The sequence below is a fragment of the Phyllobates terribilis genome, unplaced genomic scaffold, assembly GCF_046119375.1.
Source record: "Phyllobates terribilis strain yellow unplaced genomic scaffold, ASM4611937v1 Scaffold_11__3_contigs__length_659146591, whole genome shotgun sequence".
In the NCBI taxonomy this organism is placed as follows: domain Eukaryota; kingdom Metazoa; phylum Chordata; class Amphibia; order Anura; family Dendrobatidae; genus Phyllobates; species Phyllobates terribilis.
In genome coordinates, this window is record NW_027362771.1 from 648,124,054 (window position 1) to 648,146,065 (window position 22,012).

At 51.6% G+C, this 22,012-nt stretch overlaps 1 protein-coding gene across 2 annotated transcripts; it reads left to right on the top strand.

The window, feature by feature from the left end:
• The first annotated feature begins 1,002 nt into the window (after nucleotides 1–1,002).
• Nucleotides 1,003–3,878, top strand: POP7 (POP7 homolog, ribonuclease P/MRP subunit). 2 transcript variants are annotated; one of them, XM_073654583.1, is made up of 2 exons: nucleotides 1,003–1,378; nucleotides 3,112–3,878. In XM_073654583.1, the coding sequence occupies exon 2, from the start codon at nucleotides 3,115–3,117 to the stop codon at nucleotides 3,499–3,501; it is 387 nt and encodes a 128-aa protein (XP_073510684.1). In that variant the 5' UTR covers nucleotides 1,003–1,378; nucleotides 3,112–3,114; the 3' UTR covers nucleotides 3,502–3,878. The 2 variants fall into 2 exon arrangements, with proteins under 2 accessions (XP_073510684.1, XP_073510685.1); XM_073654584.1 differs by having other exon boundaries at nucleotides 1,003–1,256.
• Nucleotides 3,879–22,012: the final 18,134 nt, after the last annotated feature.

The following is a 22,012-nucleotide window of genomic DNA, read 5'->3' on the forward strand; positions in this document are numbered from 1 at the left end:
GGCCCTCCTCCCCCCACATTACACTGTGAGGACCCTCCTCCCCCCACATTACACTGTGAGGACCCTCCTCCCCCCACATTACACTGTGAGGACCCTCCTCCCCCCACATTACACTGTGAGGACCCTCCTCCCCCCACATTACACTGTGAGGACCCTCCTCCCCCCACATTACACTGTGAGGACCCTCCTCCCCCACATTACACTGTGAGGACCCTCCTCCCCTCCACATTACACTGTGAGGACCCTCCCCCCACATTACATTGTGAGGACCCTCCTCCCCCCACATTACACTGTGAGGACCCTCCTCCCCCCACATTACACTGTGAGGACCCTCCTCCCCCACATTACACTGTGAGGACCCTCCTCCCCTCCACATTACACTGTGAGGACCCTCCTCCCCCCACATTACACTGTGAGGACCCTCCCCCCACATTACATTGTGAGGACCCTCCTCCCCCCACATTACACTGTGAGGACCCTCCTCCCCCCACATTACACTGTGAGGACCCTCCACCCCCCACATTACACTGTGAGGACCCTCCACCCCCCACATTACACTGTGAGGACCCTCCTCCCCCACATTACACTGTGAGGACCCTCCTCCCCCCACATTACACTGTGAGGACCCTCCTCCCCCCACATTACACTGTGAGGACCCTCCTCCCCCCACATTACACTGTGAGGACCCTCCTCCCCTCCACATTACACTGTGAGGACCCTCCTCCCCTCCACATTACACTGTGAGGACCCTCCTCCCCCCACATTACACTGTGAGGACCCTCCACCCCCCACATTACACTGTGAGGACCCTCCTCCCCCCACATTACACTGTGAGGACCCTCCTCCCCCCACATTACACTGTGAGGACCCTCCCCCCACATTACATTGTGAGGACCCTCCTCCCCCCACATTACACTGTGAGGACCCTCCTCCCCCCACATTACACTGTGAGGACCCTCCACCCCCCACATTACACTGTGAGGACCCTCCTCCCCCACATTACACTGTGAGGACCCTCCTCCCCCCACATTACACTGTGAGGACCCTCTTGCTCGCATATGTGGATCATCCCCTGTCTGACTGGTGCTCGTACTCGTCCCTTGCTCGTACTCGTCCCTTGCTCGTACTCGTCCCTTGCTCGTACTTTGCGCGCTCCCGCCGCTGTCCTCCCGCCTTATCTGCGCTCCAAAACAAATCGTAACACCCCCATGTGACCGCAGAGACACGTGACGTCATAGCTTTTGGCATTTACAGAGGTGAGAGAACTGTCCCGCGCCGGCTCCCGTCCAGAGTATCCGCGCTGTGTACCGGGGACATCGTGCTGCGGCACCAGCTCATTACCGGCTTTGTCTGACGTCACCAAGGCTGAGCACCGCGGGTCTGTATGGCGGTATATAGAGCCCGGCGGTCTGTGGAGGAGGGGGGTGCCGTACTGCGGTGTGTGTCTGGGGGTGGGGGGCCGTACGGCTGTCTGTGTCTGGGGGGGAGGGCCGTACGGCGGTCTGGGGGTGGGGGGGCCGTACGGCTGTCTGTGTCTGGGGGGGGAGGGCCGTACGGCGGTCTGTGTCTGGGGGTGGGGGGGCCGTACGGCTATCTGTGTCTGGGGGGGAGGGCCGTACGGTGGTCTGTGTCTGGGGGTGGGGGGCCCGTACGGCTGTCTGTGTCTGGGTGGGGGGGCCGTACGGCGGTCTGTGTCTGGGGGTGGGGGGGCCGTACGGCTATCTGTGTCTGGGGGGGAGGGCCGTACGGTGGTCTGTGTCTGGGGGTGGGGGGCCCGTACGGCTGTCTGTGTCTGGGTGGGGGGCCCGTACGGCTGTCTGTGTCTGGGGGTGGGGGGCCGTACGGCTGTCTGTGTCTGGGGGGGAGGGCCGTACGGCGGTCTGGGGGTGGGGGGGCCGTACGGCTGTCTGTGTCTGGGGGGGGAGGGCCGTACGGCGGTCTGTGTCTGGGGGTGGGGGGGCCGTACGGCTATCTGTGTCTGGGGGGGAGGGCCGTACGGTGGTCTGTGTCTGGGGGTGGGGGGCCCGTACGGCTGTCTGTGTCTGGGTGGGGGGGCCGTACGGCTGTCTGTGTCTGGGGGGGAGGGCCGTACGGCGGTCTGGGGGTGGGGGGGCGGTCTGGGGGTGGGGGGGCCGTACGGCTGTCTGTGTCTGGGGGGGGAGGGCCGTACGGCTGTCTGTGTCTGGGGGGGGAGGGCCGTACGGCTGTCTGTGTCTGGGGGGGAGGGCCGTACGGCGGTCTGTGTCTGGGGGTGGGGGGCCCGTACGGCTGTCTGGGGGTGGGGGGGCCCGTACGGCTGTCTGTGTCTGGGGGTGGGGGGGCCGTACGGCTGTCTGTGTCTGGGGGTGGGGGAGCCGTACGGCTGTCTGTGTCTGGGGGGGAGGGCCGTACAGCGGTCTGTGTCTGGGGGTGGGGGGCCCTTACGGCTGTCTGTGTCTGGGGGGGAGGGCCGTACAGCGGTCTGTGTCTGGGGGGGGAGGGCCGTACAGCGGTCTGTGTCTGGGGGGGGAGGGCCGTACGGGCGGTCTGTGTCTGGGGGGGAGGGCCGTACGGGCGGTCTGTGTCTGGGGGGGAGGGCCGTACGGGCGGTCTGTGTCTGGGGGGGGAGGGCCGTACGGGCGGTCTGTGTCTGGGGGGGGAGGGCCGTACGGGCGGTCTGTGTCTGGGGGGGGAGGGCCGTACGGGCGGTCTGTGTCTGGGGGGGGGAGGGCCGTACGGGTGGTCTGTGTCTGGGGGGGGAGGGCCGTACGGGCGGTCTGTGTCTGGGGGGGGAGGGCCGTACGGGCGGTCTGTGTCTGGCGGGGGGGGCCGTACGGGCGGTCTGTGTCTGGCGGGGGAGGGCCGTACGGGCGGTCTGTGTCTGGCGGGGGAGGGCCGTACGGGCGGTCTGTGTCTGGCGGGGGAGGGCCGTACGGGCGGTCTGTGTCTGGCGGGGAGGGCCGTACGGGCGGTCTGTGTCTGGCGGGGAGGGCCGTACGGGCGGTCTGTGTCTGGCGGGGAGGGCCGTACGGGCGGTCTGTGTCTGGCGGGGAGGGCCGTACGGGCGGTCTGTGTCCGGGGGTGGGAGGGGTGCTGGCCTCTTTATCCTTTAACTCCTTTCTTCTTCCACAGGCCATGGCTGAGCATATGTCTGTACAGGAGCGCCCCCCGTCTCGCCGCCGCCGCCCGGCCCCCCGCCCGCCTCGTGGCCCCAATGACATCTACGTGAACACAAAGACTGATTTCCGGGCCCAGCTGTCTCGCTGCCGTCGCCTCCTGGAGAGTGGGGGGCAGAAGGAGCTGCGGGTGCACGGACTGGGCCTCGCCATCGGCCGCGCCATCAACCTGGCCCTCCAGCTGCAGCTCGCCATGCCGGAGACCCTCCTCCTGTCCGCCAGCACCTCCACCGTGGAGCTGACCGATGACATGGAGGCCGAGGGAGGCGAGGACGGGGAGCCGGGCACCCGCAACCGTAACAACTCCGCCATCCACATCCGGGTCTACCGAGCCCATGAGGAGTGAGGCGGAGGACTGAACACTCACTGAGCAGGCCTCGCATCCGGCGCTGCCAGCGGGACTGTGGCGCCTCGCATCCGGCGCTGCCAGCGGGACTGTGGCGCCTCGCATCCGGCGCTGCCAGCGGGACTGTGGCGCCTCGCATCCGGCGCTGCCAGCGGGACTGTGGCGCCTCGCATCCGGCGCAGCTCTGGATGTGACTGGAGTACCAGATCCCTTGTGTCAGACCGGTAGTGACTGGGGCAGAGGACAAGATGCCGGGTCAGTCTGTCCCGTGGGTCACATGTAGATCCGTTGTTTCTGTGCTGTGACTTGTGCCGCCATGTTGTGCTGAGAACCAGCGCCGGTTCTGATTGACCAAAAATAAAGCAGCGATTGTCAGACCGGGACCAGCGTGTCTGGTGCGCTACTCAGCCAAAACTAATACCACTTGTACAGACTGCTGTTACTAAACCCCTATCACAGCTGCGATGCTCTGCATGTCCTGACCCCTTTCTATCATAGGTGCGATGCTCTGCGCGTCCGTCCTGACGCCTCTCTATCACGGCTGCGATGCTCTGCAGGGTGGCTATTGGTGCATGCGCCTCGCGTGGTCCGCGCCATGATGGGGCTGAGGATTACGTCAGTGAGTGAATGTGCTCGGATGAAGGAGTAATAACATAGGGGCGCTACCAGTGAGAGGAGGCTCATAAGTACACGAGCGAAGGGGAATCAGAAACAACTGTCCATCAAAATAGAAAAAGGAAGAAAAAACAAAAAAGAGGAATGAAAAGATAAAGGGGTAAAAAAGAGGTGAATGGGAGAAATCTAGTGATAAAAGCTACGCCTAAGTGAGATAAAGAAACTAGGAGGAAACACTGGCCATAGAAAAAACAAAGAGAAGGAAATGGTTATAGTACCTGAAGGAATTGGCCAGACCTTCAATTTTTGGGGGGATATTTTTCATAAAGGCACCTCCCCTTTAACAGAGTTCTGACCTTATTCCATGTTATACAGCAGTCTGTGTCTCCTATGCGATGCATATACAGCAGTCTCGGTGTCCCCTATGTGATGTATATACAGCAGTCTCGGTGTCTCCTATGCGATGTGTATACACAGCTGTCTCGATGTGTATACTGCAGTCTTTATTTCCCCTATGTGATGTATACACTGCAGTCTCGGTGTCCCCTATGTGATGTATATACTGCAGTCTGTGTCTCCTATGTGATGTGTATACTGCAGTCTTGGTGTCTCCAATGAAAACACAAAAGTCATTATCTCAGTAAATTAGAATACTTTATAACAGATGGAAAAATGTTTTTAAAATCCGAAATGTCCTCCTGAAATGTCTGTTCAGTAAATGCCCTCAATACTTGGTCGGCTCCTTGTGCATCAATTACTGCATCAATGCGGCAATGTGGCATGGAGGGATCAGCCTGTGGCCCTGCTGAGGTGTTATGGAAGCCCAGGTGGCTTTGATAGCCGCCTTCAGCTCGTCTGCATTGTTGGGTCTGGGGTCTCATCTTCCTCCTCACAATACCCCATAGATTCTCTATAATCTCCACCTTCTGCTGCTGATTGACACACCCTTGCTGGGTAGTTAAATAGTCTGTTTCTTCAGAGTCGTCGGTGATGCTTCTATGTACCTCTGGGTTGGCTTGGAGCACTTGCAGTCGGCTAGCTTCTTCTCTGGTGCCCTTGGAGTACAGTTGGCGTTATCTCTCTGGTGTCTGCTCAGGCTAAGTGTATCTACTTTGTTTACCTTATTGTTTTTAGTTTATAGTGGGGCCTGACTAGTGCTCACCCCGTCCCCTCCCTACCTAGGGCCTAGCTCTGCGTTAGGTGTGGAAACTATATTGGGATGAAAGGGCAGGCAGGGTGATATTAGATCTGCCTAGGGGTCTCCACTCCCCCTTTCCCTAGTGTTTGGGCTTCCTCCCCCTCGTGTTACACTTAGTTTTTCCCTCACCTTGCGTGATAGTTGTCTCCTGTGTGAGGCGTATACTGCAGTCTCGGCGCTGTCTCCTGTGTGACGGGTATACAGCAGTCTGTCTCCTGTGTGACGGGTAGACAGCAGTCTCGGCGCTGTGCCACAACTTTTGTTTTTTCTCCCATGTTTCAGGACCTGAACACAAGCTGTAAGACTTTTCCTCTCTAGTATTGATCTGGTGTCTCTGTCAGTGATCACGTCTCCTGTGCGGAGATCATCCGTCCACCCCGCAGGGGGGCAGATCCGGCTGCTGATCACACATGATTATTGCACAGGTGCCTGGCGCCCGGGGGGCTGGGGTCGGATCACCGGTCAGTATCTGCTGTGCCCACCATTACTGCAGTGCAGCACTTCTCCTTCGCATTGAGCCGATCAGGTCGCTGATTGTGGCCGGTGATTGTTGCTCCTTCAATGGCTGCGAAGTTGCTGGATGTTGGCAGGAACACACTGTCATATACGCCGATCCAGAGCATCCGAACCTGAGGGTGACATGGCCGGGGCGTATGCTGCCATGCAAGGACTTCGCACAGCCATGGTGGAGGAGCGGAGCAACAATCCAGCACAGGGGCAACCGGGCCGTGTGCGAGGGGAAACGGCGGACACCGGCTGCCATTGCAGCTGGATGTCCATCCAAGGACGCACATTCAACACAGAAAACAGACGGCTGGAGGCCAGCAGCGGATGTTGGCGTCACATCACGTGTTGCCCGTCGTTTGCACGCTGAAGTCATTTGCAGAGGACGCCGTGTGTAGTGTGATCAGGAGCATGGGAGAATTGTTTATTTTTTATATTTTTGGAGAAGATCCACAGAACGGATGGAGAACTTTATAGCGTGCTGAGGGACATTATACCAGGGAGGAGCCAAAGATGGAGAACATTATACCAGGAAGGGGCCCAGGATGGGGAGGGATATTATACCAGGGAGTAGCCAAAGATGGATAACATTATACCAGGGAGGAGCAAAATGTGGATAACATTATACCAGGAAGGGGCCCAGGATGGGGAGGGATATTATACCAGGGAGTAGCCCAGGATGGGGAGGGACATTATACCAGGGAGGAGCCAAAGATGGATAACATTATACCAGGGAGGAGCAAAATGTGGATAACATTATAGCAGGAAGGGGCCCAGGAGGGGGAGAGACATTATACCAGGGAGTAGCCCAGGATGGGGAGGGACATTATACCAGGGAGGAGCCAAAGATGGATAACATTATACCAGGGAGGAGCCCAGGATAGGGAGGGACATTATACCAGGGAGGAGCCAAAGATGGGGAATATACCAGGGAGGAGCCCAGGATGGGGAAGGACATTATACCAGGGAGGAGCCAAAGATGGATAACATTATACCAGGGAGGAGCCCAGGATAGGTAGGGACATTATACCAGGGAGGAGCCAAAGATGGGGAATATACCAGGGAGGAGCGCAGGATGGGAAAGAACATTATACCAGGAAGGAGCCCAGGATAGGGAGGGACATTATACCAGGGAGGAGCCAAAGATGGAGAACATTATACCAGGAAGGAGCCCAGGATGGGGAGTTACATTATACCAGGGAGGAGCCCAGGATTGGAAGGAACATTATACCAGGAAGGAGCCCAGGATAGGGAGGGAACATTATACCAGGAAGGAGCCCAGGATAGGGAGGGACATTATACCAGGGAGGAGCCAAAGATGGAGAACATTATACCAGGATGGGGACGGACATTATACCACGGAGGAGCCAAATGTGGATAACATTATACCAGGAAGGGGCCCAGGATGGGGAGGGACATTATACCAGGGAGGAGCCAAAGATGGAGAACATTATACCAGGATGGGGAGGGACATTATACCACGGAGGAGCCAAATGTGGATAACATTATACCAGGAAGGGGCCCAGGATGGGGAGGGACATTATACCAGGGAGGAGCAAAATGTAGATAACATTATACCAGGAGGGGAAGGGACATTATACCAGGGAGGAGCCAAAGATGGAGAACATTATACCAGGAAGGAGCCCAGGATGGGGAGGGACATTATACCAGGGAGGAACCAAAGATGGATAACATTATACCAGGAAGGGGGCCAGGGAGGAACCAAAGATGGATAACATTATACCAGGGAGGAGCCCAGGATAGGGAGGGACATTATACCAGGGAGGAGCCCAGGATAGGTAGGGACATTATACCAGGAGGAGCCAAAGATGGGGAATATACCAGGGAGGAGCGCAGGATGGGAAGGAACATTATACCAGGAAGGAGCAAAATGTAGATAACATTATACCAGGAGGGGAAGGGACATTATACCAGGGAGGAGCCAAAGATGGAGAACATTATACCAGGAAGGGGCCCAGGATGGAGACGGACATTATACCAGGGAGGAGCCAAAGATGGAGAACATTATACCTGATGGGGAGGGACATTATACCAGAGAGGAGCCCAGGATGGGGAGGGACATTATACCAGGTAGGAGCCAAAAATGGAGAACCTACCAGCAAGGAACCTGTGAGGTTCTGAGACTTTCTATCATGGTTTTTTCATGTTGTGCTTAGATCTTGTTTTTTCCCTGCAGCCATCTTGCTTTCTGTTTTGTGCATCCATTTTGCCCTCAGTTGTAATGGAGTCTTCAGCCTCTATGTCTCCACCCTGTTTTTCTGCCATTTGCACTTAAGCAGCCTCAGCTGTTAGTTCAGTGCTTCTGAATCCTGTCTGCAGCCAGTCTGTAACATTGCTTCCTGAAGCCTCTGGACTAAGCTCTTCAAGTCAGCTTCACTCTCTGAGGAATCCTCATAGTTTACCTGCCTGTCTGAAGTTCCCATTTATGGATCTGAGTCTTCTTACCTGCTGGATCACTGGACTACTGCTTTACTCAAAGGACTTCTCAGCACCCGTAAGAGAGACTTTGCTTATTGCTTAAAGACTGTCTTTTGTTGTTGTGCCTTTTGCAACTCCGGGGAATCCGGGGTTAATCCAGTTACACCAGGAGGTGTTCCCTTTTGCTCAGAGACTTGTATATTACTGTGCATCTGCTTGTATGACGTAATACAAGAATATTACTTTATCAAGACCTGTGTTTCTTGTACTTCCTTGCACTCATGCCAAGACTCCATATACACTGAATTCTACACTTTACAAGATTCAGAAGCCACAAGATGGAGTCAGCTGGGTCTGGGAGTATTGATGCCCGCATTAAGAAATTGTATGAGGTGACTAACTCAATCCTCACTGATTTGCAGACTTTAAAGGCGAACTTTGCAGGTCTGCAGGATCGTAGCGATCACAGCCTACAGGTGCTTGGTCAAAATTTTCGAGATTTCTGCACCCGGACTGAAGCTTTGGAGGAGTTAGTTCGTGCACCAGTTCCTACCCCGGTATCGGGCCTCCCCAAGTTACCACCTTTTCGCTTTGGCGGAGAACGAGAAAAATTCAGGGGATTCCTCAATCAATGCAAACTGTTTTTTGCCACCCAGGCATCACAATACCCTACTGACCGATCTAAGGTACTAACAATAATCATGCTTCTCACTGACAAGGCCCTAGCATGGGCGAACCCTTTGATTGAGACTAATGATGCATGTCTGGACGATCTAAATACTTTCATATTGGCCCTGGGGCAAATGTTTGATGATCCCAATCGCAGTGCTACAGCAGAAGCTGCCATGCTAACCTTGCGTCAAGGTAAACGCTCAGTAGCAGAATATGCGCTGGATTTTAGGAGATGGGCCCTCGACACTACTTGGAATAGCTCCGCCAAGAAATCCATTTTCCGGAAGGGGTTGTCTTCTGAAGTTAAAGATGAGCTCGCCCGTGCTGACCCTCCCACTGCTTTGGGAGATTTCATCAATTTCTGCATCCGGATCGATGCCCGGCTTACGGAACGTAGACAGGAGAGATGGTCGGCAATTAATCGTGTTAACAGATACCTTCCTCCCTGTCCAACTAGAGACTTTGTTCCTCTGACTCCTCGAGAAGCTGAACCTGAACCCATGCAAGTGGACTCTCTACAGAAACGGGTCAGTGACGCACGTAAGGAGCATCGGTTGAAGGAGAATCTATGTTTCTACTGCGGTAAGTCTGGGCACTTCATTATAAACTGTCCCAGCCATTCCCGTAAGGCTACTGCTGCAGTTATACACTGTGAATGCTGTGAAAAGGGGTCTGTGATGGCGGCTCGGGAACTCTTGTCTGACCCGGCTGCACCTATAGATATTGACTATTCAGACTTAAACTCTGTCACATCTGAGCCTGATTCACATATCAATGCTGCAATTTTTCCGGTTTCCTCTGCTGTGTCTCGTCCGAACTGCAACAAGAACAGTTCTCATTGTCTTCTTTCTATTAAACTCTGGATTAATGCTGTTTGGGTGTCCACTTCAGCTATGATTGATTCTGGAGCTAGCGGCAATTTTATGGACATTTCCTTTGCCCAAAGACACGGAATACGTTCTGTGAAGAGGACAACCCCTGTACAGATGGAGACAGTGGATGGCTCTCTGTTAAGTTCAGGACCCGTGGATCAGGAGACGGTACCCGTCAAGGTTTTCATGGGGAAAGGTCATCTAGAGAGACTGTCATTTATGCTCATCACTTCTCCACATTTCCCCATTATTTTAGGATTACCTTGGTTGCAGATTCAGAACCGTACAATAAATTGGGAAACCAAGGAGCTGCATTTCCCGGAGAAGAAGACAATTCCCGGGGTTATGATTTGCTCCACTCCGGTAATTTCCACACCATCAGTCTTCAAGCTGCCGCCCATGTATAGTGAGTATGCTGACATCTGTGATAAGAAGAATGCTGACCAGCTTCCTCCCCACCATCCCTATGACTGCCCAATTGAACTATTACCAGGTGCAGCAATACCCTTTGGTAATATTTACCCTCTGGCAGGCCCAGAACTAAAGGCGTTGAAAGACTATATCGATGAAAATCTAGCTAAAGGCTTTATACGTCCCTCTTCTTCCCCTGCAGGTGCACCCATCTTTTTTGTAAAGAAAAAGGACGGATCTCTTAGACCCTGTATAGATTATCGGGAGCTTAATAAGGTCACCATCAGGAATCGCTACCCACTACCCTTGATCCCCGAATTGTTGGAGAGGGTACGACAGGCTAAGATTTTTACTAAATTAGATCTTCGTGGGGCCTACAATCTGGTCCGCATTAGGCCAGGTGATGAGTGGAAGACAGCTTTCAGGTCACGTTACGGACATTTTGAATATCAAGTCATGCCGTTCGGCTTATGCAATGCGCCAGCAACATTTCAACATTTAGCCAATGACATCTTCAGGGATCTTTTGGATACATTTGTGGTGATTTATTTGGACGATATTTTAATTTTCTCTAATTCCATAGATGAACATCATGAACATGTGAGGACGGTCTTGGGACGTCTAAGAATGCACCGCCTCTATATCAAGCCTGAGAAATGCGAGTTTCATGTAACTAAGATCCAGTTTTTGGGGTACGTAATTTCTTCACAGGGAATAACCATGGATGTGAGGAAGACTCAGGCTATTCAGGACTGGCCAGTGCCCAGGAATGTGAAAGAGGTTCAGCGCTTCATCGGGTTTGCAAATTTTTACAGGCGTTTTATCAGGAACTTTTCTGAAATAGTGTCACCCATCACACAGCTGACCCGTAAGAAGTCTACCTTTGCCTGGACCTCTCAAGCCCAAGAAGTGTTCTCCCGTCTTAAGACCAGATTCACGACGGCACCCATCTTGGTGTACCCAGATCCTGAACTCGCTTTCATAATAGAGGTGGATGCTTCGGACTGTGCCATTGGAGCTATACTCTCCCAAAGGATAGGTGAGAACAGTATTTTACATCCTTGTGCTTTCTTTTCTCAGCGATTGTCGTCAGCAGAAAAGAACTATGACGTAGGGAACAGAGAACTGCTGGCCATTATTGCCGCCTTCAAGGAATGGAGACATCATCTTCAAGGAGCATCTCAGCAGATAGTTGTACTGACGGACCACCGCAATCTGGAATTCATTAGGTCGGCCAAGTGCCTGACCCCTCGTCAGGCCCGCTGGAGTCTTTTTCTAAATCAATTTAATTTCGTAATTTCCTATAGGCCTGGTTCCCGCAATGGAAAGGCCGATGCATTATCTAGGATCCACTCAATTGAGACCACTCCAATCATGACACCTAAGACCATTCTTCCTGATTCCAAGGTCCTGGGGGTGATCCATAATCAAGATTTATTAAACGACATTAAGGAAGCTTATCAACTGGATTCCTTGTTAGAACAACCTTCTAACGAGGTAAGTCTGACTTATAAGAATGGTGTGTGGATGCAGGGACAACGCTTGTATATACCTGAGACTGTCAGATTGAGAGTACTGCATTTAGTTCATGACTCTAAGATGGCGGGTCACAGAGGAAGTCTAAAGACTCAGGAGTTTCTATCCCGTTTCTTTTGGTGGCCCACCTACAGGAAGGATGTCCTAAATTATGTTGCTTCTTGTGAAGTCTGCGCCAGATTCAAGACACCACGTTCCTCACCTACAGGTCTTTTGCAGCCCTTGCCCATCCCATCCCGCCCTTGGGGCTCAATTTCTATGGATTTCATTGTGGAGTTGCCAAACTCTCAGGGGAAAAACTCCATTTTGGTGGTGGTGGATCGTTTGACAAAGGCAGCTCACTTTATTGCTTGTACCGGTTTACCTTCTGCCAAACAGACATCAGACTTAATCGTTCAAAATGTGTTTTGCCTACATGGAGTACCAGATGAAGTCATTTCTGATCGGGGGGTGCAATTCACTTCAAAATTTTGGCAGAGTTTCTGCGCTGCTTTAGACATTAAAGTTAATCTCTCTTCTGCATTTCACCCCCAGACAAATGGACAAACTGAACGCACCAATCAGACCCTGGAGCAATATCTCAGCTGCTTTATTTGCCATCTGCAGGATGATTGGGTGGATCTTCTCCCATTGGCTGAGTTTTCATATAATAACTCACAGAGCGCTTCCACAAAGCAATCTCCATTTTTTGCCAATTTAGGCTATCATCCTAACATTCTTCCTCGGTTTCCCATAGATACGCCTCTACCAGCTGTGGCCGACAGAATTTCTTCCCTGCAACAAAATCTGGAGGTGTTAAAGGAGAATCTGGAATCAGCTCGGGAAAGGTATAAAAAAGCAGCCGATAAATTTCGAAAGCCAGCACCAGACTTCAAGGTAGGAGATTTAGTCTGGTTGTCAACCAAGAATTTGAACTTAAGAATTCCATCATCTAAACTTGGACAAAAGTACGTGGGTCCTTATAAGATTAACAAGATTATAAGTGCAGTGGCTTATCGTCTTCAACTTCCTAAATCTATGAGAATTCACCCAGTGTTTCACGTGTCTTTACTTAAGGCAGCAGTTCCTAATATATTTCTTGGACGGTCTCCTTCCCCTCCTGATCCAGTGTTGATCGATGGTCAGGAAGAATTTGTGGTGGAAAAGATTCTGGACTCTAGGCTGCACAGAAATCGTCTCCAATACTTGATCAAATGGCAGGGCTACTCAGTGGAAGATAACTCTTGGGAACCAGTTGACAACATCAATGCCCCCCGTTTACTCCGCCAGTTCCATCAGAGGTACCCAGACAAACCTGGTTCGGAGCCGTCCGGAGGCCGTCCTCAAGGGGGGAGTAATGTGAGGTTCTGAGACTTTCTATCATGGTTTTTTCATGTTGTGCTTAGATCTTGTTTTTTCCCTGCAGCCATCTTGCTTTCTGTTTTGTGCATCCATTTTGCCCTCAGTTGTAATGGAGTCTTCAGCCTCTATGTCTCCACCCTGTTTTTCTGCCATTTGCACTTAAGCAGCCTCAGCTGTTAGTTCAGTGCTTCTGAATCCTGTCTGCAGCCAGTCTGTAACATTGCTTCCTGAAGCCTCTGGACTAAGCTCTTCAAGTCAGCTTCACTCTCTGAGGAATCCTCATAGTTTACCTGCCTGTCTGAAGTTCCCATTTATGGATCTGAGTCTTCTTACCTGCTGGATCACTGGACTACTGCTTTACTCAAAGGACTTCTCAGCACCCGTAAGAGAGACTTTGCTTATTGCTTAAAGACTGTCTTTTGTTGTTGTGCCTTTTGCAACTCCGGGGAATCCGGGGTTAATCCAGTTACACCAGGAGGTGTTCCCTTTTGCTCAGAGACTTGTATATTACTGTGCATCTGCTTGTATGACGTAATACAAGAATATTACTTTATCAAGACCTGTGTTTCTTGTACTTCCTTGCACTCATGCCAAGACTCCATATACACTGAATTCTACACTTTACAGAACCCAGGATGAGGAGGGACATTATACCAGGGAGGAGCCAAAGATGGATAACATTATACCAGGATGGGGAGGGACACTATACCAGGGAGGAGCCAAAGATGGAGAATATTATACCAGGATGGGGAGGGACATTATACCAGGGAGGGGCCCAGGATGGGGAGGGACATTATACCAGGGAGGAGCCAAAGATGGAGAACATTATAACAGGAAGGGGCCCAGGATGGAGAGGGACATTATACCAGGGAGGATCCAAAGATGGGGAGGGACATTATACCAGGGAGGAGCCAAAGATGGGGAGGGACATTATACCAGGGAGGAGCCAAAGAGGGAGAACATTATACCAGGCTTGGGCCCAGGGTGGGATGGAACATTATACCAGGGAGGATCCCAAGATGTAGGACATTATACCAGGATGGGGCACATTATACCAGGGCTGAGCCTAGGATGGAAGACATTATACTAGGCAGGTGTCAGGAAAACACTTGCAGCCCTCTGGTGCCCCCTTATCTTGCTGGTCAAACACGGTATTGACCGAGGATAAGCAACAGGGCGCAGCTGCTCTCATGTCGACTATTATGGCACGTGATGTGACAGGACGTATATATACCACCAGTTCCTTCCAGGAACGTATATATACCTCAATCCAGCCACCACAATATCACATAAATACTGGTATACTGCCACCACCGATCGCTTAACAGGTGGATCGGGTACCCGTTAGGTAACGTGAATTAGCGGGCGAGGAACGTGTTTGCTTGACATAGGACAAGAAGAACGAAGCTGGTAAATAGTAATGATTTACTCCCGAAAGGTGGGCAGTGTTTACAAAAGATATACAAGATATTATAAAAGAGACAATTTACATATATGCATAAACAGTTACTAAAATAAAAGGGATAAAGAATAGCAAAACCTGCGCCACGTGGTGATGGTCTCAGATTCTGTGGGGGACGGCTCCCCGGAAATTAGGTGTGATTCCTCCACGCAGCGAGGAGTGCATGCGTCTGACGTCCCTGGGTGGAATGAATCAAGATGGCCGTTTTGGTTTTTAGTAAGGAGGCAAAACACTAGGAGACACCCATGTTGTTTACTTCACACGGGGGCTCGGTTTTGTGAACCCACCCAGCTGCCTAAGACATAAAAATCTTTCAGATTTCATATCTTGGTATGGGGGAGTCCCAAATCCAAGATGGATACATCATGTTTGCCGTCACCAATATTCATGAAGATTGATATCAAATATGATATTTCTATGATGTTCAGAAGCTCAGAACGCATTTCCTAGGTTTCTGGCGGTTTCCCAGTTATGAAAGATACATCATCGTAATTGGAAAAAGGTGAGCATCCTAAAAATGTGGTCCACGTGTTTGTGACAGTCACGGGCATTATTAAACTCGACATTAAAAGTTTGTTCAGTTACACAATAGGATTGGAGGGAAAATCCAGTGTAGACCAGTATGCTTGCTGACGTTTTATGGCGGTTATAAAAATTCCTTGTTTGAGGGGAAGCAAGAGTAGTTTCTATGGAGGTCTCTTCCAAACGAACAGGGGGCGGAGATTTAAGACATCTCTGGCTAACCTTTCAACATTTTTAAAACTAGGACAAAATACATTTTGGCTGACAGCAGGGGTTCAGGATGCAGAAACATACCAGGAAGGGGCCCAGGATGGGGAGGGACATTATACCAGGAACGAGCCCAGGATGGGCAGGGACATTATACCAGGGAGGGGCCAAAGATGGAGAACATTATACCAGGAAGGGGCCCAGGAAGGAGGACATTATCCCAGGAAGGGGCCCAGGATCGAGGACATTATCCCAGGAAGGGGCCCAGGATGGAAGACATTATTACATGGAGGGTGAACACATATGTCTTCGCAGGATCTGTGCAAATTGTCTCTTCAGAGAGGAAGAGAACTAGAACTTTAGCGCCACCTATTGGAAGCAGCAATCCTAAAAGTCAATAGTGACCCTTTAACGAGCCTTGTCACATGACTTAGGATAAAAAACAAGAATGTCCATTTGCAGACACTGTGATTGGGGGTGCTGCCCCTCCTCAGTGCAAAGTATGAGTTCACAGGATCTGGAACTCTACAATGGCCCATACGGTTGTGGAACATGCAGGTGGGGGCCCATTGGACTAGTGCCGCCGCTGCTAGGATCCTCCGCTGATCTGGGTGAGCTAGGACCCAGCAGCGGTGTGTCCGGCAGAGCCCAGCGATCATGTGACCTGTGTGTGCAGCTCTGTGCCGGCAGTGTGATAATCTGCTTCCGGGCAGCGCCGCGCACAGCTCCGCTCATCTGTACGGCGCCGCAGTGTGAGCTCAGCAGCACAATCACCAGCCAGCGGGACAGACACAACTGCAGGACCAGCCATAGCTGCCAGCACAGGAGAGGAGCTGCAGAGCAGGGGAGGGGCCTCAGTCACCAGTGATGTCACCACCGGGGGAGGGGCCTCAGTCATCAGTGATGTCACTGACGCGCCCCTGGGCCTGAGTCGCGCAGCGTTGCGCACGCAGGAGCCTACCCGGAGCCGGATCAGATGGGGGTAGTAGTCTCGTGGCGGTGACCCGGTCCGTGCCCAGGGAGTCAGACTAAGTGGCAGTCTATTAGCAGTAGATGGTGGATGACTACGCCACCCGTTGAATGCAGCTATGGAGCTGCCGCTGCAGGGCAGACCGCTGAGGCCGGTGGAAGGATGGTGCAGCGTGGATGGTATAACCCCCAACGGGAGGGGTATGGCCTCAGGGCAGCCGACGTGGATGATGGGGGTAGCAGGAACCACTCAGAGACGATGCGGTGTAGTTCAGGGTCTTTACTGGTGACAAAGATAGACCCTCCCGTAGTACTTGCTAGCAATCGGGGCCTGGTCAGTCCTTGAGCAGATGGGATCTCCCCTGGCCAGGCGGAGTTGTAGGCCTTCCCAACTAACTGTACTCTTCTGGCTACCTTGCTAGAGGCGGGTAAAAGTAGCCCACGTCCCTCAGTGTACCGTGTGGTGCTCACCCGTATGGCCGGTGACTCGGGGCCTTCTAATGGCTTCCGCTCCACGATGGCGGTGCTGGTCCCACGCGTGTGACCGTGCCTTCGGGTTTCTGGGCCAGAGGACCTGAAATCCCCTGCCGGTCGGTTTCTGCTGCTGGATAGGAGTTAGTCCCCACAGCCTCGGACTCCGGGTCCGGTGATACTTCTCAGTCAGGGCGAGCTCTGCAGCTGCCAGCCCCTGACTCCTTGTTGCACTGCTCCTACAGAGCTCCTGTTGTTTCTTCCTATGCTGCTTCTCTTCTCTACTTCTCTACTCACTAACCCTGCCTCAGCCCCGGGTTTATATAGGGGAAGTTCTTCCCCTCCCAGGACTGGGCAGGAGGTGTGGCATGCACAGGATCCCTGACCAAGAGACCTCCCACCTGCTCTCAGACGTAATATCTCTATCACTGTGGCAACCAGACCCCTGGGGTGTCACATCACCACCGGGGGAGGGGCCTCACATCATCAGTGATGTCACCACCGGGGGAGGGGTCTCACATCATCAGTGATGTCACCACCGGGGAGGGGCCTCAGTCATCAGTGATGTCACCACCGGGGGAGGGGCCTCAGTCATCACTGATGTCACCACCGGGGGAGGGGCCTCACATCATCAGTGATGTCATCTCAAGGGGGTGTGGCCTCACATTATATCAGTGATGTCATCTCCAGGGGGTGTGGCCTCGCCATTATATCAGTGATGTCATCAGCAGGGGGTGTGCCCTCGTCGTTATATCAGTGATGTCATCTCCAGGGGGTGTGGCCTCACCATTATATCAGTGATGTCATCAGCAGGGGGTGTGGCCTCATCGTTATATCAGTGATGTCATCTCCAGGGGGTGTGGTCTCATATTATAACAGTGATGTCATCCACAGGGGGTGTGGCCTTATCATTAGATCAGCTGGTTCCTCTCCCGGGCTCCACTGTCAATCACTCCCGGTGGGCGGGGTTATCCCCACAACCTTCAACAACCTTCACAGCTGTTCCCCCCCCGGTCGGTCCTTCCCCAGCGACTGCCGGAGCCGGCGTGTGACCCGGAAACTGTGGAGATCACTGACTGAGAGGACGCGCATCCCCCTCAGCCTCCGCCAACAACACTATATAGCTATAGCAATAAAGTTGTTGATAAAAAAAAATGTCGCTGCCTGGGATTGGGCCGCAGTTGGATCACGTGACAAAGAAGGGCGTGGCTAACTGAGAGGCGACGTTATCACTGAGTGGGCGGAGCTACCTCCAAGGTCACGTGATCCCCCTCCTCACGGCGCGGCCGCCATCTTGTTTTGGGATCCTCCGCACACGGAGGAGGGTGCGTGACGTGTCGTGACGTAACGAAGACTATCGCGACTGAGGCGACACTGAAAATTACCTCCAGACAGAGAGAGAAACAGAGAGGGCGAGAAAAGAGCGAGAGCGCGGCCTCTCCGGGAGTCACCGGCCCGAGAGCGGCCCACGGCCTAGTACCGAGCTGTGCCCGTGCGCTGAGGAGAGGAGCGGGCCCGGGGACAGCGCGACCCCGACACACGGCAAGGGCCCGGGGCCTGGACACAGCGGACTACCGGAGAGGAGGCGCCCGGGGCCTGCACTGCACATAGGGGGCGGAGTACACCGGCCCGGGGCCTGCACTGCACATAGGGGGGCTGTACACACCTACACTGCACATAGGGGGGGTTGTACTCACCTACACTGCATGTAGGGGGGCTGTACACACCTACACTGCATATAGGGGGGCTGTACACACCTGCACTGCATATAGGGTGGCTGTATACACCTGCCTGCGGCCTGTACTTCATATAAGTAGTGGTATAACCCGGGCCCTGCACATAGGGGGTGATATATCACAGCACAGTATACTGGCGTGCAGCCGCCGTCCTGTGCTATGCACCAGCAGTATATACTATCTCCATAGTCCAGGCACATGTTTACACTGATCAGGGGGGCGGTCACACACACACACACAGGCTTGAGGGACCCCTGTAGCATTTACTGTGCCCCTCAACACCCACTAAGGTTCATGCTGCAAGAAGTCGACTGATTGGACGGCGGAGCCCACTCAGGGCATTCACGAGGAGACGCACCACAGAGACCAGCACACCAAGGGCTGCCGGACCACAGGACGTCCAGGAGGAAGGCAAGTAAGCAGGGGGGCTACAGAGCGCAAGAGAAGGCAAAACTTCTTGTCAAAGGCACCTGTGGGGTCACAACACTGTGTCAGATCTGTGTAAACGTTACATTGTGTCAGTAGCTTTGTGGTCTGTTGTCAGAATGTGGAGAGATCTAATGTTCTGTGTGTACCCCTGTCACTGATCCTGAGTTACATCCTGTATTATACTCCAGAGCTGCACTCACTATTCTGCTGGAGCAGTCACTGTGTACATACATTACTGATCCTGAGTTACCTCCTGTATTATACTCCAGAGCTGCATTCACTATTCTGCTGGTGCAGTCACTGTGTACATACATTACATTACTGATCCTGAGTTACATCCTGTATTATACTCCAGAGCTGCACTCACTATTCTGCTGGTGCAGTCACTGTGTACATACATTACATTACTGATCCTGAGTTACATCTTGTATTATACTCCAGAGCTGCACTCACTATTATGCTGGTGCAGTCACTGTGTACATACATTACATTACTGATCCTGAGTTACATCCTGTATTATACTCCAGAGCTGCACTCACTATTCTGCTGGTGCAGTCACTGTGTATATACATTACATTACTGATCCTGAGTTACCTCCTGTATTATACCCCAGAGCTGCACTCACTATTCTGCCTGAGCAGTCACTGTGTACATACATTACATTACTGATCCTGAGTTACATCCTGTATTATACTCCAGAGCTGCACTCACTATCCTGCTGGTGCAGTCACTGTGTACATACATTACATTACTAATCCTGAGTTACATCCTGTATTATACTCCAGAGCTGCACTCACTATTCTGCTGGTGCAGTCACTGTGTACATACATTACATTACTGATCCTGAGTTACATCCTGTATTATACTCCAGAGCTGCACTCACTATTCTGCTGGTGCAGTCACTGTGTACGTACATTACATTACTGATCCTGAGTTACATCCTGTATTATACTCCAGAGCTGCACTCACTATTCTGCTGGTGCAGTCACGGTGTACATACATTACATTACTGATCCTGAGTTACATCCTGTATTATACTCCAGAGCTGCACTCACTATTCTGCTGGTGCAGTCACTGTGTACAAACATTACATTACTGATCCTGAGTTAAATCCTGTATTATACTCCAGAGCTGCACTCACTATTCTGCTGGTGCAGTCACTGTGTACATACATTACATTACTGATCCTGAGTTGCATCCTGTATTATACTCCAGAGCTGCACTCACTATTCTGCTGGTGCAGTCACTGTGTACATACATTACATTACTAATCCTGAGTTACATCCTGTATTATACTCCAGAGCTGCACTCACTATTCTGCTGGTGCAGTCACTGTGTACATACATTACATTACTGATCCTGAGTTACATCCTGTATTATACTCCAGAGCTGCACTCACTATTCTGCTGGTGCAGTCACTGTGTACATACATTACATTACTGATCCTGAGTTACATCCTGTATTATACTCCAGAGCTGCACTCACTATTCTGCTGGTGCAGTCACTGTGTACGTACATTACATTACTGATCCTGAGTTACATCCTGTATTATACTCCAGAGCTGCACTCACTATTCTGCTGGTGCAGTCACGGTGTACATACATTACATTACTGATCCTGAGTTACATCCTGTATTATACTCCAGAGCTGCACTCACTATTCTGCTGGTGCAGTCACTGTGTACAAACATTACATTACTGATCCTGAGTTAAATCCTGTATTATACTCCAGAGCTGCACTCACTATTCTGCTGGTGCAGTCACTGTGTACATACATTACATTACTGATCCTGAGTTGCATCCTGTATTATACTCCAGAGCTGCACTTACTGTTCTGCTGGTGCAGTCACTGTGTACATACATTACTGATCCTGAGTTACCTTCTGTATTATACTCCAGAGCTGCACTCACTATTCTGCTGGTGCAGTCACTGTGTACATACATTGCATTACTGATCCTGAGTTACATCCTGTATTATACTCCAGAGCTGCGCTCACTATTCTGCTGGTGCAGTCACTGTGTACATACATTACATTACTGATCCTGAGTTACCTCCTGTATTATACCCCAGAGCTGCACTCATTATTCTGCCTGAGCAGTCACTGTGTAGATACATTACATTGATCCTGAGTTACATCCTATATTATACTCCAGAGCTGCACTCACTATTCTGCTGGTGCAGTCACTGTGTACATACATTACATTACTGATCCTGAGTTACATCCTGTATTATACTCCAGAGCTGCACTCACTATTCTGCTGGTGCAGTCACTGTGTACATACATTACATTACTGATCCTGAGTTACATCCTGTATTATACTCCAGAGCTGCACTTACTGTTCTGCTGGTGCAGTCACTGTGTACATACATTACATTACTGATCCTGAGTTACATCCTGTATTATACTCCAGAGCTGCACTCACTATTCTGCTGGTGCAGTCACTGTGTACATACATTACATTACTGATTCTGAGTTACCTCCTGTATTATACTCTAGAGCTGCACTCACTATTCTGCTGGTGCAGTTACTGTGTACATACATTACAGATCCTGAGTTACATCCTGTATTATACTCCAGAGCTGCACTCACTATTCTGCTGGTGCAGTCACTGTGTAGATACATTACTGATCCTGAGTTACCTCCTGTATTATCCTCCAGAGCTGCACTCACTATTCTGCTGGTGCAGTCACTGTGTACATACATTACATTACTGATCCTGAGTTACCTCCTGTATTATACTCCAGAGCTGCACTCACTATTCTGCTGGTGCAGTCACTGTGTACATACATTACATTACTGATCCTGAGTTACATCCTGTATTATACTCCAGAGCTGCACTCACTATTCTGCTGGTGCAGTCACTGTGTACATACATTACATTACTGATCCTGAGTTACATCCTCTATTATACTCCAGAGCTGCACTCACTATTCTGCTGGTGCAGACTCTGTTTACATACATTACATTACTGATACTGAGTTACATCCTGTATTATACTCCAGAGCTGCACTCACTATTCTGCTGGTGCGGTCACTGTGTACATACATTACTGATCCTGAGTTACATCCTGTATTATACTCCAGAGCTGCACTCACTATTCTGCTGGTGCAGTCACTGTGTACATAC